Genomic DNA, 19133 nt, shown 5'->3' with positions numbered 1-19133 from the left:
TACGAGTGTATCATGGTAGTGTGTGTGGTGTTGGTATGAGTGTATCATGGTTGTGTGTGTGTGTGGTGCTGGTACGAGTGTATCATGGTAGTGTGTGTGTGTGGTGCTGGTACGAGTGTATCATGGTAGTGTGTGTGTGTGTGGTGCTGGTACGAGTGTATCATTGTAGTGTGTGTGGTGTTGGTATGAGTGTATCATGGTAGTGTGTGTGTGTGTGGTGCTGGTACGAGTGTATCATGGTAGTGTGTGTGTGTGTGTGGTGCTGGTACTAGTGTATCATGGTCGTGTGTGTGGTGCTGGTACGTGGGTATCGTGGTTGTGTGTGTGGTGATGGTACGAGTGTATCATGGTTGTGTGTGTGGTGATGGTACGAGTGTATCATGGTCGTGTGTGATTTTGGTATGAGTGTATCATGGTAGTGTGTGTGGTGCTGGTACGTGTGTATCATGGTAGTGTGTGTGATGGTATAAGTGTATCATAGTTGTGTGTGTGGTGCTGGTACGTGGGTATCATGGTAGTGTGTGTGGTGATGTACAAGTGTATCATGGTAGTGTGTGTGGTGATGGTACAAGTGTATCATGGTAGTGTGTGATGATGGTACAAGTGTATCATGGTAGTGTGTGTGGTGCTGGTACGTGTGTATCATGGTAGTGTGAATAATGATGGTATGAGTGTATCATGGCAGTGTGTGTGTGATGATTGTATGAGTGTATTGTGGTAGCGTGTGTGATTATGGTATGAGTGTATTATGGTAGTGTTGTGCTGGTACAAGTGTATCATGGTAGTGTGTGTGATGATGGTACAAGTGTATCATGGTAGTGTGTGTGTGATTATGGTATGAGTGTATTATGGTAGTGTGTGTGATGATACGAGTGTATCATGGTAGTGTGTGTGTGATACTGGTACAAGTGTATCATGGTAGTGTGTGTGGTGCTGGTATGAGTGTATCATGGTAGTGAGTGTGTGTGATGATGGTATGAGTGTATTATGGTAGTGTGTGTGGTGCTGGTACGTGTGTATCATGGTAGTGTGTGTGGTGCTGGTACGTGTGTATCATGGTAGTGTGAATAATGATGGTATGAGTGTATCATGGCAGTGTGTGTGTGTGATGATTGTATGAGTGTATTATGGTAGCGTGTGTGATTATGGTATGAGTGTATTATGGTAGTGTGTGTGATGATACGAGTGGTAGTGTGTGATTATGGTATGAGTGTATCATGGTGGTGTGTGTGGTGCTGGTATGAGTGTATCATGGTAGTGTGTGATTATGGTACGAGTGTATCATGGTAGTGTGTGTGATGATGATACGAGTGTATCATGGTAGTGTGTGTGATGATGGTACGAGTGTATCATGGTAGTGTGTGTGATTATGGTACGAGTGTATCATGGTAGTGTGTGTGATTATGGTACGAGTGTATCATGGTAGTGTGTGTGATTATGGTACGAGTGTATCATGGTAGTGTGTGTGATGATGATACGAGTGTATCATGGTAGTGTGTGTGATTATGGTACGAGTGTATCATGGTAGTGTGTGATTATGGTACGAGTGTATCATGGTAGTGTGTGTGATGATGGTACGAGTGTATCATGGTAGTGTGTGTGATGATGGTACGAGTGTATCATGGTAGTGTGTGTGATGATGTACGAGTGTATCATGGTAGTGTGTGTGATGATGGTACGAGTGTATCATGGTAGTGTGTGTGATGATGGTACGAGTGTATCATGGTAGTGTGTGTGATTATGGTACGAGTGTATCATGGTAGAGTGTGTGATTATGGTACGAGTGTATCATGGTAGTGTGTGTGATTATGGTACGAGTGTATCATGGTAGTGTGTGATTATGGTACGAGTGTATCATGGTAGTGTGTGTGATGATGGTACGAGTGTATCATGGTAGTGTGTGTGATTATGGTACGAGTGTATCATGGTAGTGTGTTTGATGATGTACGAGTGTATCATGGTAGTGTGTGTGATGATGGTACGAGTGTATCATGGTAGTGTGTGTGATGATGGTACGAGTGTATCATGGTAGTGTGTGTGATTATGGTACGAGTGTATCATGGTAGTGTGTGTGATTATGGTACGAGTGTATCATGGTAGTGTGTTTGATGATGGTACGACTGTAATATGGTCGTGTGAGGTGAAATATTACTCGTCTTTGCAAGCCTTACAAGGTGTTCCCTTAATTTTTGGGTTATTCTATTCCCCCCATCCCACACAAACACACACCGAAATAAAGAACATGTATATGTGTACTGCCGGTTGATGCCCCAAAAATTTGAAGGCACACAGTGTGAACTTGATTTGAACGTTGTACTGTATAACGTCACAGGTCAGGCAGAACCGAAATTTAGGAGACGGGCGCTGTGATGTACCCTTTTTTATTTGTATTTATTTATTTATTAATCAGCATCAGTGCTGCAGAGAGAACAAGAAAAGAAACGCTTTTTTCTTCTTCCTCGTTCAGCCATCGAGCCTCCGCCGCCCACCTTCAGCGTCAATCAGCATGTTTTTTGTTTGCGTCCAGCATTTCTTCCCAGGATTCCTAAAGTGACGGTGCTGTTCTGTGGCACTGTGATGCCAGGGCTGGTGAACAGGGTGTTCTTACATTCAGGTTGGCACAGCTTTGGCTCTGCAGGAGGAACTTTGGACGCGTTGGCAGCGAGAGAGAGAGTCGGTTTCGGCCGCTCGTACTTGTTAGTGTAAGCAGAAATGTGCGAGTGTTGTTGATGCCAGGAGTGACTTATCGCGGACCAGAGCCAGGAGCCGGAGTTCTGGAGTTCTGGAGTCGGGATAAAGTTTTTCATGTGAGATGTTGAGCGGCTTAGTGGGATTTTAGTCTCTCGCACGGCACATGGACTCATCACAAACACGTGTAAACAAGGACCCAGTCCTGAACTGAACACTGGTTAGGGAAGGGGGTACTGGGGACACTGGCAGTATATCGAGGGGCGGTATATTTTAAGCATCTAAATACCTCGGGGGGATTTGAGCATATCTAAATATTTTGTGGGAATTTGAATATCTGAATATTGGGGGGCATTTTGGGTATATTGTTTGGGCATATCTAAATATTGGGGGGCAATTTGAGCATATCTGAAAACTCAGGTGGTATTTTGAACAGATTTGAAAATTCAGGGGGTATTTAGAGCATATCTAAATATTTGGGGGTTATTTAGAGCATATTTTAACATTTGGGGGGCATTTTGGACATATCTGAATATTTGGGGGTATTTAGAGCATATCTAAATATTTGGGGGTTATTTTCAGCATATCTTAAAATTTGGGGCGGCATTTTGAGCATATCTAAATATTTGGGGGTATTTAGAGCATATTTTAATATTCGGGGGGTATTTTAAGTGGATCTGAATATTTGGGGGCATTTTATGCACATCTAAATATTTGGGGGGCATTTTGGACATATTTTAATATTTGTGGGGTATTTTGAGCAGATCTGAATATTCGGGAGGAGCAAGAGTTAAATATTTGAGGGCAATTTCAGCATATTTTAATATTTGGGGTCCGTTTTAGCAGATCTGAATATTTGGGGGGCAACTTAAGCAGATCTAAATATTGGGGGGACAATTGGAGCATAGCTAGATATTGGGGGGAGGCAATTTGAAGAATTTGTGGGTGACTGAGCAGGTGAGCATATTTTAATATTTGGGGGGCATTTTGAGCATATCTGAATATTGGGGGAGCAATTTGAAGAATTTGTGGGTGACTGAGCAGATCTGAATATTTTGGGGGTATTTAGAGCATATTTTAATATTTGGGGGCATTTTGAAGAATGTTTGGGGGGTATTTAGAGCATATTTTAATAATTGGGGGGGGGCATTTTGAGCATATTTTAATATTTGGGGGCATTTTGAGCATATCTGAATATTTGGGTATATAATTTGGGCATATCTAAATATTGGGGGGCAACTGGAGCATATATGAATGTTTGCTGGGTGTTTTTAGCATATTTAAATATTGGAGGGTGGAATGTGAGCACATCTGAATATTTGGGGTAAAATTGTAGCAGATCTGAATATTTGGGAGGCAATTTGAGCATATTTTAATATTTGGGGGCAATTTGAGCTGATCTACTGTAAATATTGAAGGGTGGAATTTGAGCATATCTGAAGATTTGGGGGGCAAATTGAACATAAGTAAATACTTAGGGGGCAGTTTTACTATATCAGAATGTTTTGGGGGGATTTAAGCATATGTACATGTGTGTGTGTGGGGGGGGGGGGGGGGGGGGGGGGGGTATTTCAAGCAGATCTGAATATCGGGGGGCATTTTGACCCCCAAATAAATTTAGGTGAGATACTTTGAGCAGATCTGAATATGGGTGGGAGGGGCATTATATCGGTTTAGGTACGGACTAGTAATCGGAAGGTTGCTGGTTGAAGGCCCACCACTGCCAGGTCGTCACCTCTGGGCCCTTGAGCAAGGCCCTTAACCCTCATTTACTTGTTCCAGAGCTGTTGAGTGGGGTTGAGGTCTGGGCTCCGTGCAGGACCCTTTTCTTCATGTCTATACAGAGCTTGCTTAGACTGGAACAGGAAAGGACCTTCCCTAAACTGTGGATTTGTGTCATTAGAAGAGGCGTCCCGATACTTTTATCCTGTATAGCGTACGTACTCTGCAGTTAAACACGATGGCGTGTGGTGGACGGAGAGTCTGCGTGAACAGGGCGTGGTGGTTAAGTGGTTTATGGTGCTGTTTGAGATCATGATGTTGTTACTGGGATCATAAACTGGTGCTGGTGGGTCTGGGCTGGTTAATGGTTGATCAGGGTGAAGGTTGATGATTATTACATCGCTCACTCGCCTGGCAGCTGCACAGGATGTGACCTCAGTGTTGTTATATATGAGTGTGTATACATCGGAGCTAAAAATAGAATTCAGCATGGCGCCGATGGTCCGGACTGCGAGTAGCTCCTGACGTCTCTGAACGGCTTCAATGGAAGATCAGAATGGCAGCAACTTTTCACCTCCAGTCGCCCGAATCGCTGATCGCTCATCACCCTGCGTTCTCACTGGCAGTGTCATCATCGCCTGTGCCCATTCGTTTACCACGTTTTAACTGATGCCAAGCAAACGTTGTGGCGGTACAGCATACTTCACTAGCTATGATCTACAGAACGTCTAAAAAACAATCTGACCACAAATTAGCCGCGTTTTTGCTAAAAATTTAAATCCCGGAGGGAAATCGCCCGTCTATAAATTTCCTCCCTGTGTAGTCCATCACTGACTGTACAGTCAACATGACAAGAAAGCTGCATTCGTTCTTTTTGTGAAAGTTTGACGCTGTGACGGTGAGGTTCTCCTCATCTCTCGTAGGAACGATTATCTAGGAGCCAAAAACGGAGCGTTGTGTTTCACTGTGGCGATGGTGGAGATAAAGCACAGAGCGCTCAGCTCAACGCTTGATTCTGATTGGTCATCTCCACATTGCTTTGATCCTAATTTGCATAATGTTAAACTTGGCTGAACTTTTTCGCGTCACAGACTCTGCCGACTGCGCCGCTTAGTCGTGTCGCCGGAAATCGCAGCTGTAATTGAAAATTAATCCTATAATGCCAAGCGTATCATATTTGATACATGAGTTTTAGAGACCTCTACATCATCAGCATGTGTATTGTTTTCCTGAAAAACTCGATGTGTACAATTTGATACATGTCTTCTGCCCCTGGTGGATTTTTCATGTACTGCATGCACCAAAGGACCTTTTATTGAGAGATCAAATATGATACACAACGAAACTTTGTATTTTACAGAAGATCAAATAAACACTCCAGTTAAAAAAACATTAAAATTTTTGGGCAATGTTTTGGTGGTTCAGGCTTTAAATGGTTAATGACAGGCGGTCGTTTTGTCGCATCACGTGGCTGGAAGCGCCTCGCTGGCGAGAGTACGAGAAATAGAACCAATTGGTAGATAAAAAAGCCACTAACAATAAAAGCGGGACAGTTACAAATACAAGGTGGACAAATTATCAGAAACAAAGTGATGATTTAAAGACACGGTACATCCGCAACCCTCAACGGAGAACAGGGGATAGAACAGGGGTCACGCTGCAATGAGGGCTGGATGTCGCGATACGTGACGGACTTACACCCCTTGCCGCCTGTGACAAGCCAAGCTCTTAGAAAGCAGGACAGGAAACTTTTTGTGGTTTTACGGGGCGGCTCACCCTAGGAAACAACCACGTGGTGGCACAGCTGGGGCATTCCGCTCTCCCAGTGCATTTTGTTCTGCGGACCGAGCAATCCGGCATCACGGCTTTGAAAGAAAGATGTGAGCCAGCTAATGCGAGGACGAAGAGGACAGGAAGAAGCCGTGATACGTATAGAAAACCTTCCACCTGGAGTGCATTAACGCTCTGTGACTCCGTGCTCCCTCTGCTGGCCGAACTAGGAATGAATCTCTATTTAGCATCCAAACAGCATACAACCAGACCTTAAACTGACATCAATTCAGCACATACAAGTGAGGCCAAAAGTTTAAGGCCATGCTTCTATTTAGCATTTTGTAAAGGGGGCAGAGTGGGGTGGGGGGGTTCTTTCACCCCCGAGCCGAATTCCAAAGTCACATACAGAGCCGTAAATTCAGAAGCGCGTCGGCCGCTCTGTAAACTGTTTAACGCGCTGACACGCTGTTTCGGGGAGTAATAATAGCTGCCGAGACGAATTTCCAGTCCTGCGTTTGGGACAGATTTTTTGTTATTACATTCTGTTGGACGTGTCCACTTCTCTCAGCTGGATTTATAACAGCACCATAAAAGGTCTTAATACAGGCCGTATATCAGCCGCATCTCGGAACCGCGGTGAAACTTCCTTAATAAAAATCATTTACAGCCACCAGAAGGAAATTTCACAGGTGAGAGCTGATAGGCTGCATGGCCAAAAGTATTCGGACACCTGACTGAGCCTGCCGGACGTCCCGTTTCAAAACGACACGGTATTAAATGGTATTAAAATATACAGTTCATTCCAAAGCTGGAGTTTCTTTAAACCGAGCTTTTCTTCACGTCTTTATAGAGCTCACTCATGCTGGAACAGGAAAGGTCCTTCCCTAAACTGTTGCTGCAAAGTCGGAAGGGTATCATTGATTTGTTACACTTGTTAGAATTAGAAGGGGTGTCCCGATACTTCTGTCCACACAGATTGATAGTGCAGGTATTAATTTATATTCACTGAAGCTTAAATGCATCAACATGCAATAACAAAGAGTAAAATATTATCCAGAGCTGCTAAAGTTTCCTTCCGATCCAGTCCGGTCGGCTAATGTTTTTCTAACGGCGCTAATCACGCTCTTGTCAAAACAGCCAATAAATTAGCCTTCGGTCAACAGCGCTATCAGCCCCGGTTACAAGCTGAATTTATTTGGCGTGGCGTTAAGCGGGATTTATTGCTCCCGAGATTAAACCCGTCCCAAAAATAAAAACCTCGTGTTGAGCCCCGGATTGAAAATGGAAATCTTACAGACGTGGGCGGCTCGGCGAGACCTGCCGTCCACTTTCATCAAGCAGCGCTGGAGTTCGGATACGTCCAGAAATTAGCCGTCCAGCTAAAGCATAAATAATAATAATAATAATAAAAGTAATAATGATAAAAAAATAATAATACAAATAGTAATAAAAAAAATAATAATAAAAATAATAATAATAACGATAAAAAAAAAAAATAATAATAACGATAAAAAAAATAAATAAAAATAAAATAATAATAATAATAATAATAATGATAAAAAAGTAATAATACAAATAATAATAATAAAAATAATAATAATATCAATAAAAATAAAAAAACAATAAAAATAATAATAACAATAATAATAACAATAAAAATAATAATAATACCAATAATAATAATAATACAGCTAATAATAATACACATAATAATAATAAAAATAATAATAATACAACTAATAATAGTAATAAAATAAGAATAAGAATAAGAATAATAATACAACTGATAATAATAATAAAAATGACAATACAAATAATAATAATACAACTTATAATAATAATAATAGCAATAATGATAATAATGATACAATAAAAATAATAATAATATAAATAATAATAATAAAAATAACAATACAAATAATAATAATAATAAAAAAAATAATAAAAAATAACAATACTAAAATAATAACAATAATAATAAAATAATAATAATAAAAATAATAATAATAATAATAATAATTAAAATAATAATAATACAACTTATAATAATATTAATAATAACAATAATGATAGTAAAATAATAATAATAATGACAACAATATAAATAATAATAATACAACTTATAATAATAATAATAATAATAATGATAACAATAAAAATAATAATAATAATAATAAAAATAATAACAATAAAGTTGTAAACCTTCCTGTCGGTCGTGTTTAATTGTGTATTAGAACTGTATTTTCACCGACACGTTCCCTTAGTAAATGTTATGAACTTTATCAGCCTGTTTTTACAGATAAAAAAGTATTATAAATAAATAAATTATAACAATAGAAGTTAATTTTTCACCCCACGCTGATGAGATTTCATCATTAGCTTTTATTCGAGACCATCTGAGAGAGGGTGGCGTTACTTTCACACACACGAAAACACTCACCCACGTACCAACCCACGGCACCCTCGCGCCCGTTCGCTTGGCACCTACTCTCGTACCGAGCGACTTCTAAGTGGGCACCAGCTGATATTTATTTACATAATTAGATTACGATCACGCCTAGTGAAGCGGGCGCCGCAAAGCATCATGGGTGCTGGCTACTTCAATGTCCTTCCGCATTATATTAATATATAGTGACCTCTGTGTGATTTTTTCAGCTAGAACAACAGCCGCTTTTATGGGAAATGTGTCTGTGGGAATTTGTGCCCGTTGGATCAAAACACGACAGCATCTCAGTTGATGTTCCGCTTCGTTCCAGAGCTGTTGAGTGGCGCTGATTTAATCATTTAATTAATGCATTTCAGCCACAGCAGTTGTAACAGGTGTAATAAATCAGTTCAAACTTTGCAGCAACAGTTTAGGGAAGGCCCTCTTCTGTTCCAGCATGAGTGAGCTCTATAAATACATGAAGAAAAGCTCGGTTTAAAAACCAAGAAACTCCATCAACTGATCAATCAGCGCACAGCCATACAGATTCTGTCATCTTATGACTGAACAGGCACAAATTCCCACAGACAGATACTTCAAAGTCCTGTGTTTTAATACTGTTTGTTTTTGGAACTGGACGTCCGACGAGCTCATGATCAGGCGTCCAGATACTTTTGACCATATAGTGTAGAGACAGAGAGATAAACAACATCCCCTAATCAAATAAAGCAAATGTAGTCGTTATAAATCCACCCTCTGCATTTCTGGGGTGAGCTTTCACAGTATGAGACGAGTCCACCAGTCCTGACATCTCGAGCTTGTGAGTTCGGATCTCAGCTGTGCTATCGGCCAGCCAGGCGTCTACACGGACGATGATCGGCTCGTTTGATGATGGGAATCCTAAATGGGATTCCTCAGAGGTGCTGCAGTTACGCCCTCTGCTGGCTGATCGATGGTGCTGCACAGAGACGGAGAGTAATAGCTCTGTGCAGGTCACTGGAGATTCTTGGTTTTTAAACCAAGCTCGCTCATGATAGAACAGGAAAGGACCTTCCCTAAACTGTTGCTGCAAAGTCAGAAGCTTATAATATCCTTTTTTTATAACTGATTTATTACACCGGAAATGCTTGAATTAAATAGCTCAACAGCTCTGGAATGAACCAGAACATCAACTGAGATGCTGCCGTGTTTCGACTAAACGGGCACAAATTCCCACAGCTATACTTCTCATAAGAGAGGCTGTTGTTCTAGCTAGAAAAATCCCATGTCTGTCACTATATTTTAATGAAATGTGACATCCGACGAGTTCACGGTCAGGCAACCGATCCTCTTTCGGGACCTTCTCATAGCTGCTGCAGTTTCGACCTCTGCTGGCTGATCGATGGCGCTGCACAGAGACGGGGACTAATGGAGATCAGTGCGTGATACGGATCTCCACATGAACCAGCCTGGCACAGCTCTCCTCGGTCAGGAGTGGAGGTGAAATACGATCGGGGAATTGGATACGACTAGAGGGGAGAAGATAAGAATTTATACATAAAATCTGATCATCTGATCTTTTTTTTTAAACCGAGCTTTTCTTTATGTATTCATAGAGCTTGCTCATTCTAGAATAGGAAGGGCCTTCCCTAAACTGTTGCTGCAGTTTAAGCTACAGAAGTTATGCTACAGAAGTTTAAAGCACATAATTTCCTTTATATAATTAATTTATTATTTACATTTACATTTTGAGCATTTAGTGGACGCTTTTATCCAAAGCGACTTACAGTATTGTGACAGTATATTATCTGAGCAATTGAGGGTTAAGGGCCTTGCTCAAGGGCCCTACAGGGCAGTGGTGGGTCTTGAACCAGCGACCTTTAGATTACTAGTCCAGTACCTTATCTGATCTTAAATGAAAGAATGCAGGACGACTTTTGCTTTACCTTTCGGTTTAGTTTGGCTCCGTGTCTGCGTGTCTCTGGATCAGAAACATGCCGAGTTTGTCCGGTCCGATTATCAGATCGTTTCGGGGGAACAGGAATCTGGATGAACTTTACTCGGACCTGGTCAGGGTCTCTTGTCTCCGACGGCTTATTTCATGCCCTTATCTGTACAAAAGCAGCGCGCCGTGAGGGTGCGAGACGGGCGAGTAACGTGGGAACCGCGCTCTGTTAAACGGGCTCCGTGTCCTTCAGGGATTAGATTCTATTCATCACAGATGTCGGGGATGTTTTTAAACCACGGAGTTACTCGGCCGCGCTCGGGTTTGATCGCTATATTAAAAATGGGATTTGCCGGGATTTATTTGTGCTTGATCTGGAGGCCTGGCGTATTTACGGCCACCCGTGCTCCCCGCTCGCTAAAAATATTTTCTTTGATCCGGTCTCACCTGCACCGTCCGGCTGTAGTTGGTCTCCTGAGTAAGATCCTTTACCCCCGACTGATATGTGTGGTGCTCTAAGTGGAAAACACGTTGCACAACTTCGTACCTCCCTTCTAAAGCCTTCCATTGACATTTAATGAGAGAAAGAAGGCCATGGGTTCGATTCCCTGGCTGGGGAAAGGCCAAAGACGTGCAGTCAAGCCAACTGGAGCGCTTCTTGAGCTCTGCTATTGGCCGGACGGGCACCTACACGGACAACGATTGGCTCGTCCGAGAGAGGTGATTCCTCAGTACTGCTGGAATTACGCCCTCTGCTGGCTGATGGATGGCGCTGCACAGAGACGGGGGATAATGCGATCACTGCTTGACTCTCTGTGCGCGATACGGATCTCCGTATGAACCCGACTGGTGGCGGTGAAAAGAAGTGGTCCATACCGCACACGTGTCGGAGGGAACGTGTGTTAGTCATGGTCCTCCTCGGTCAGAACTGGAGGTCTGCAGCAATAGGATCAGGGAGTTGGATACGACTATATTGGCTGTTTTACTACTATTTATCCTGGTCAGGGTTGCGATGGGTGCGAAAGGTAGGAAACACCCTGGACAGGTCACCAGTCCATCACTAGGCAAACACACACACTCACACACACAGGGTCATTTTGTATCTCCAGTTAGCCTGACTGCACGTCTTTGTACTGTGGAAGGAAATCGGACCACCTGGAGGAAACCCACACACACACAAGGTGAACATGCTCCCGGACCGCTTCACCTGGGAATCAAACCCAGGACCTTCCTGCTGTGAGGCGACAGTGCTATCCATCAAGGCACGGTGACGCCCTGGAAAAAAAACAAAGATTTTGTTACAGCTGAATCCTGGGATCACAGCAGCTGTGTTTGATCCTACAGTACGTGGTGTTTAACACGTATAGATTCTATACGTAGTGCAGACGCAGCGCCGATCTCTCGTTAGCCGTTTATAGGGACCGAGGGGACCGGCGGCACTAAGTGTGGCACTTAAGCTTAATGGCTCTAAAAGCACGAGGCGGTTCTGACGGGAGCAGATGTTTAGACGTTCAGTCCAGCGTCTCGGTCCGAGTTCCTCCTCGCGGGCAGGAAATTGATCCTAGGTCACTTAGATGTGCAAGATGTGGAATTAGTGGCGCGTTCGAGTGACGCTCCGAGTCTGTTAGTGTCTCTAGCTCTTAAACCCAGTGGTCATTCAGCGCAGAGTCGTGAGCACACCCCAGGCCGCTTTAATCCGTAATCCATGTCTGATTTAGCTGCCGCATCGCTTTAAATACACCTCAGAACATCCGCTGCTGTACACAGTGTGAGACGGATACGAAAATGAAATCCAAACGGGCTTTGTGAGGGTTCCTGTGCTCTGGGTTGGCACCGTAGATCAGCTTTGGTACCGTCTCTGGCGCTGAAATACGCAGCTCATCAACAAAGTCATAAATGCACACAATAGTTGAATGGGCGCCCCCTAGCGGGCTACGATTGGCAGTGCGGACAGTGCAGCAGACAAAAACAGCCACTAGTCTTCTGGGTGGGAAAAGACTGGACTAAAAAAAATAAGGGGGGCGGGGTCTTCAGGGCTGTGTAAGAACCCTGGTTAGTAGCCCGAGGCGCCTGTACAAAAGTGGAGGAACGTGGAGATCAGTGAGTGACTCTCCATGCATGAGACCGACTTCACGTGCCAATCCACCGAAGTACGGGTGAATAAGAAGGGGTCAGTGGAGTGCTCATGCATCAGGTGAATATACCCTCCTCGTACGCCATCAGGGTGTCCAGCAGAGGAAGATGAACTGGCTATGACTAAATTGGGAGAAAAAAAGAGAAAATGCAGAAATACGAGGGATCTTCAAAAAGTTTCCTCACTTGTATATTGTGGTTATAAGCGGTGAGGGTGGGAGGAGGAATAATAATCGGTCATGTCTGAGAGACTGAGAGACGCTTATACTCCGGATTTAGCTCCATCTGATTTCCACCTTTTTGGACACTCAGAGAAGCTTTAAGGGGAAGAAGATTTTCATGTGATGATGATGTGAAAGCAGCGGCGCATCAGTGGCTTTGTCCTCAACCAAAAGCATGTTTTGCTTCGGTACGACGCTGGAAAAATGCACAGGACAATGACGATGTAGAAACGTGATGTGATTCTTAATAAATAGAGTTAAAAAGTGTGGGAACACACACACAATAACACACATTTCACATCAGTCATTAAGTTATACTTATAAATTAAATGATAGAATAAACAGAAGCTACGATACACAGCACAGCTACCTTATTAGTTGAATGGAAACCTAGAACATCCAGCGACGGTGCGAGGCTTCATGTTCTGTCTCAAATACGAAAATTCTCGACTATGTTTTGACCCCCCCACCCTTCTCTGCATCCACGGAATTGGTTGTCAGTTTTCCAAACGCAGTTACCCGAGTCGTGTTGTTAGCTGCTTTACTTCCACATCTTGGACGTTTTGACTAAGCGATCGCTAACTGAATTGCCGTAGGATTGCTAGAACCGCCTCTATGTGCAGATTAACCAGTAAACGTGAGGCACTTGAGCTTGTTTCATTTTCCGTGACACGATTTTCATGGGCGTGAATTAGGTTGGGCTTTAGTTATATTGCAATGCTATTAGAAGTGGCTAACAGAACTGTGATGATCATGGCTAGCTGTGTAGCTTACTATGCGATGTTTACTAAATGTCATGACGTAGGCCTGTGTAAATCTATTTTATTTGGCTGCAGGTACAGGAAGGTATCAGACAGTGATACTGCCGTGCACTGCTCCACAGCGACATCTAGTGGCGCCTATTATAGGGACGCGTGTGTTTGTTTTGTCCTGCAGTTACGCTATAAAGCAAAGATAGAATGGTTTACAGGATGGACTAACCCTAGATAAACAACACGTTTGGGTAATTACGTTTTACAAGGCGTAGCACGACTCGTAAAATCATAAAGACGTGAGTCAGGAGTTCCCATCAGAACGAGGAAAACGTGACCTGAGCGACTGTAATCATGGCACGGCGGTCGCTACAGGGACTCAATTCTTACTCTCACTGGGATCACTGGATTATGTTGTGATTATGCTGCAGAAGGTCCTGGGTTTGATTCCTTGACTGGCGGCCAGGGTCCTTTCTGTGTGGAGTTTGCATGTTCTTCTCGTGTCTGTGTGGGTTTCCTCCAGGCGCTCCGGTTTCCGGTCAGTTGAGCTTCTAGAAATTAAGCTGTTTGCACAATAAATCAGACCCACCGCAACCCTGACCAGGCAGGATCTTGTCCGCCCAGCCAGGGAATCAAATCCAGGTCCCTCTTGCTGTAAGGAGACTGTGCTACCCACTGCGCCACGCTAATTCCTTCAGCATCCCTTGAAGTGAAGTATCATGTTGTCTTGGAGCTTTACCCCAGAGTCCAAGTGTGATGTTCTTAAACCACTCTAGTCGATGCTTGGCATTGCACATGTTGATCTGGGTATCTGTGTGGGCTCTTCGCCTTTGATCTTGGTCTGTAAGGTCTGTACATGCGGAAGGTAGATTGGCCGCTCTGGCCAGAGCATCGCAAGAGCATTGCAGTGCATCCCAGCGCATCCCAGTGTATCCCAGTGTCATCCCAACGCATCCCAGTGCATATCAGTGTATCCCAGGGCATTCCAGTGCATCCCAGTGCCTTTTCAGTGTATCCAGGTCATCCCAGTGTATTCCAGGGCATCCCAGTGCATCCCAGTGTAATCCCAACGCATCCCAGTGCATCTCAGTGTATCCCAGTGTCATCCCAGTGCATCCCAGTGTAGGCTACAGTAGGCACCATGTACAGGTTGAATTTCTGCCTTGGGTCCAGTGTTTTCTGCGTAGCGCTAAACCCACTGACCAGGATGAAAGCAGTAGAAGAAGATCTGTCATCCTGCAGCTCTGTGGAACCTCTCGTTTTTATTCCTGTAACAGGATGAAGTGTGTGTAATGTTTTTATTAATAACAGGATAAAGTGTGTGTAATGGTTTTTGGATCTGTTACATGAGCTTCAGGTCTTTATTAATTTGTCTTGTTCCTCAAGGAACCTCGTCAGTTTCTCTTTTATTTTTATAGTCTGAGTTTCCTGCCAACTGACTGAGTAATAAAAGAAGATTCCAGAAAGATCTTGTGCTGTTATTATCTGATGAGCTAAATCCAACAGCGCAGATTTAAACTGAACGATCTGTGAGGGACGGATCAGCTTCACGTCCAGTTTTCCACCCGAGGGAACCAAGAGTGTCGTGTGTTCCATTATTAGTTCTTACAGAGCCAAAAAACCTACACACTGAGGTTTCACAGAGCTGCAGGACGACAGATCTTCTTCTAGTGCTTTCATCCTGGTCAGGGTCACAGTGGGTTCAGCACTACCTGGAAAACACTGGACCCAATGCAGAAGTTCAACCTGTACAGGGTGCCAGTCTGCTGTAGGGAAACACAATTACTCATGTTCTTACTTACAACATAGGGCATATCAGAGTGGCCAATCTACCTTCTGCATGTTTTGGTAAGGGAGAGATATGATCCTGAGACTTATCTTTAGTATCCATGCTCATTTTACAGTACATACACATGGACAAAAATAGTGCAACACCCCTACTAATTATTAATTGAATATAGTTAATACATCACAACTGTTGGTGGGAATGGGATGGGGGTATGGTTAGGTTAGGGGTGGGATTGGGCTGGGGGTTAAGAGTGGGAATGGGATGGGGTTATGATTAGGTTAAGGTTAGAGATTGAGATGTCCACTCATGGTCAGATGTCCACATAATTTTGGCTGTATAGTTTGAATATGGCATATGGTATGGTTTTGCATATCTGTTCCCTGATCTGATCTCTTGTGTTTGGTGTATTTGATTAGGAGCACCTGTATTGAGGTGCCCTCCCCAGCACTGCAGGAGATCCTGGCACACAGGTTCAATGGACACGCCCATCACCCTAGGTAGCGCCTGATGATCCATGTGGTGGTTACGTCATTGTTCTGTGATGAAGAGTGATTTCTCGATTTTAATCTGATTTTCAGGAAACAGAGAAATCTTTCATCATTAAAATGATCCCATCTCATCAGCCACGTGTCTTCATTTCATTCAACAACATTAATGGTTTTGTTTGTTTTAGTACGGACCTCTTCCACAGTGTAGCGTGACGTATATTCGCTTCCCTAATAAGTGTTTATAAATAACAGTATTATTATTATTAGTATTATTACACTTTTATTTATATTTGGTGTTATTTATATTTAGAATTATTTATATTTAATGCTATTTGTATTTAGTGTTATTTTACTGTGTTTTATAGTGTAATTTATATTTTGTTTATTTATGTTTAATGTTATTTATATTTATTGTTTTTTATATTTAATGTTATTTTTATTTCGTGTTATTTTAGTGTTTTTTAGTGTTATTTATATTTAGTGTAATTTTACTGTATTTTATAGTGTTATATATATTTAGTGTTATTATATTTAGTTTTATTTAAATAGTGTTATTTATATTTAATAGTATTAATATTTAGTGTTTTAGTGTATTTTTATATTTAGTGTTTTTACATTTAGTGTTATTTATACTTAGTGTTATTTATACTTAGTGTTATTTATATTTAGTGTTTTATATATTTAATGTTATATATATATATTTAATATTATTTTAGTTTATATTTAATGTTATTTATATTTAGTGTTTTATATATTTAATGTTATATATATATATATATATAATATTATTTTAGTTTATATTTAGTGTTATTTATATTTAGTGTTATTTTACTGTATTTATAGTGTTATATATATTTATATTTAGTGTTATTATTATTTAGTGTTATTTAAAACTTCACTTAATGGTCTTTTGGTTCCTTATCGCACCATTAACAACAGCAGTAGCATTGAACATGTCAACATGATGAAAGCTGTTAGCGTTGGTGCTACACTGAGTGATCTGTTATTCTTGGAATAAAACTGAATAGTCACACAACTAAAACATGATGAGATCTTCTCAGGTGAGGAGATCAGATGTCTAGATGTGGCGCTAGCTGGAAGTAAACAGACGTGCCATTCGGAAAGCTAACATACGTTATGCTACACTGTGCATGAGGTTCATTTTTTTATAGTTACCACATTGCCAAGAGGTCTCAAATTACATCCCCTGGTGTCAACGTTAGTGTGTCCATTATTATATTTGAAGTCAGTTTGATCTGTCAGTGCATTTTTAAATGTTGTAAATGTCGTTGATGTCACATCCTGGTGTGAAACTAATATTTGTGGTTTTAGCATTAGCATTAATTCTTGTGTTGTTTCTTCACAGATTGTCGTTTCTTCCAGACAGAAGCTACAGTGAAAACGTTAAACGGATCTTCAGCAGCGAGCTGGAATCGCAGAACTCCGCTGGCGTCTTATGAGACTAAACAAACCTCCGGATGGTAGCGAGCTGTTACCATGAACAAGCACCGGCTCATAGGTGGACGACACGGCTCCTCCACATGAGCCGTATATACCGTAACGCAGGGTTATAACAGTAGTGGACCCGGCCTTAACGACAAACCCACAGTGGGTACAATGACTCCTCTGGAAGAAACATCAGCCGGACCTGGTTCAGGTCACGTAAAGGGTAAGCCAAACGCAACAGCAGGTAGAAAATAATTACCTCCATGAATGTGAGAGGAGCTGAATACAGACAGGAACAAAAACACACGTCGGAGCACAATGGAGTGGACGAGTGAAAGAGAGAAAGACAAAGCCCCAGCTGACCTTCTTAAACTTTTCAAGAGGACACAAGAAGCTCTGACCTCTCCAGCTCTCATCTACAGAACTGACATCCCTCTCCATGGTGACACAGGGCATCTCCACTGATTACTGATTTTATTCATTAGGACCTGACACAAGTACGTTTCTAACCTCCAGCATTTCAGTATAATGATGAAACATGTAAAAACCATTAAAAAATGTGATTTTTATATAAAGTGGAACCTTGATTTAACAGATTCTGGATTTAACAGACAAAATCTGGAAAACCGAATGTCCAGTCCGATCGTTTAAAACTCCCGAGAGAAGTGTTCCAAGACCGGTAGTTCAATCAGCCACTAGCCGGCGCACGTCTCTCTTTTTACATAAGCCACCAGCAGGGCTTCAGACTCAAAATAATAGATACTCTATATGATATACACCGATCAGCCATAACATTAAAACCACCTCCTTGTTTCTACACTCACTGTCCATTTGATCAGCTCCACTTACCATATAGAAGCACTTTGTAGTTCTACAATTACTGACTGTAGTCCATCTGTTTCTCTACATGCTTTAGCCCCCTTTCACCCTGTTCTTCAATGGTCAGGACCCCCACAGGACCACCACAGAGCAGGTATTATTTAGGTGGTGGATCATTCTCAGCACTGCAGTGACACTGACATGGTGGTGGTGTGTTAGTGTGTGTTGTGCTGGTATGAGTGGATCAGACACAGCAGCGCTGCTGGAGTTTTTAAACACCTCACTGTCACTGCTGGACTGAGAATCGTCCACCAACCAAAAATATTCAGCCAACAGCGCCCCGTGGGCAGCGTCCTGTGACCACTGATGAAGGTCAAGAAGATGAGCGACTCAAACAGCAGCAATAGATGAGCGATCGTCTCTGACTTTACATCTACAAGGTGGACCAACTAGGTAGGAGTGTCTAATAGAGTGGACAGTGAGTGGACACGGTGCTTAAAAACTCCAGCAGCGCTGCTGTGTCTGATCCACTCATACCAGCACAACACACACTAACACACCACCACCATGTCAGTGTCACTGCAGTGCTGAGAATCATCCACCACCTAAATAATACCTGCTCTGTGGGGGTCCTGACCATTGAAGAACAGCAAGAAAGCAGGTTAAAAAGGTATGTAGAGAAACAGTCAGTAATTGTAGAACTACAAAGTGCTTCTATATGTGAGTGTAGAAACAAGGAGGTGGTTTTAATGTTATGGCTAATCTGTGAATATATATATAAGTTACCAAGAGGAGGACACACGAAAAGGTCTCAGGCTGATTATATAAACTTCACTCATTTTGTGATCACTCAATCTTTCATAATAGGAAAATATTGAAGTGTTTTTATCTACCTCTGTTTTCAATTCAAACCTAAACCAGTTTAATTGTAGTGAAATATCTAACCAGGGTAA

General features: G+C 42.2%; 1 protein-coding gene across 1 annotated transcript in view; it reads left to right on the top strand.

Moving 5' to 3' along the window:
* si:dkey-247m21.3 (5-hydroxytryptamine receptor 4) overlaps positions 1–17894 on the top strand; it is a 36011-nt gene extending 18117 nt beyond the window's left edge. Inside the window, exons 7-8 of the mRNA XM_063011451.1 lie at positions 15844–15924; positions 17282–17894. Coding sequence (XP_062867521.1) covers positions 15844–15924; positions 17282–17375 — 175 coding nt within the window. The 3' untranslated portion in view covers positions 17376–17894. The remainder of the gene's footprint in view (positions 1–15843; positions 15925–17281) is intronic.
* The last annotated feature ends 1239 nt before the right edge of the window (positions 17895–19133 follow it).

This window comes from Trichomycterus rosablanca, chromosome 16 (assembly GCF_030014385.1).
Source record: "Trichomycterus rosablanca isolate fTriRos1 chromosome 16, fTriRos1.hap1, whole genome shotgun sequence".
NCBI classification, from domain to species: Eukaryota; Metazoa; Chordata; class Actinopteri; order Siluriformes; family Trichomycteridae; genus Trichomycterus; species Trichomycterus rosablanca.
The sequence above is the reverse complement of the archived record's forward strand: the minus strand, read 5'-3'. Positions and strand labels throughout refer to the sequence as shown.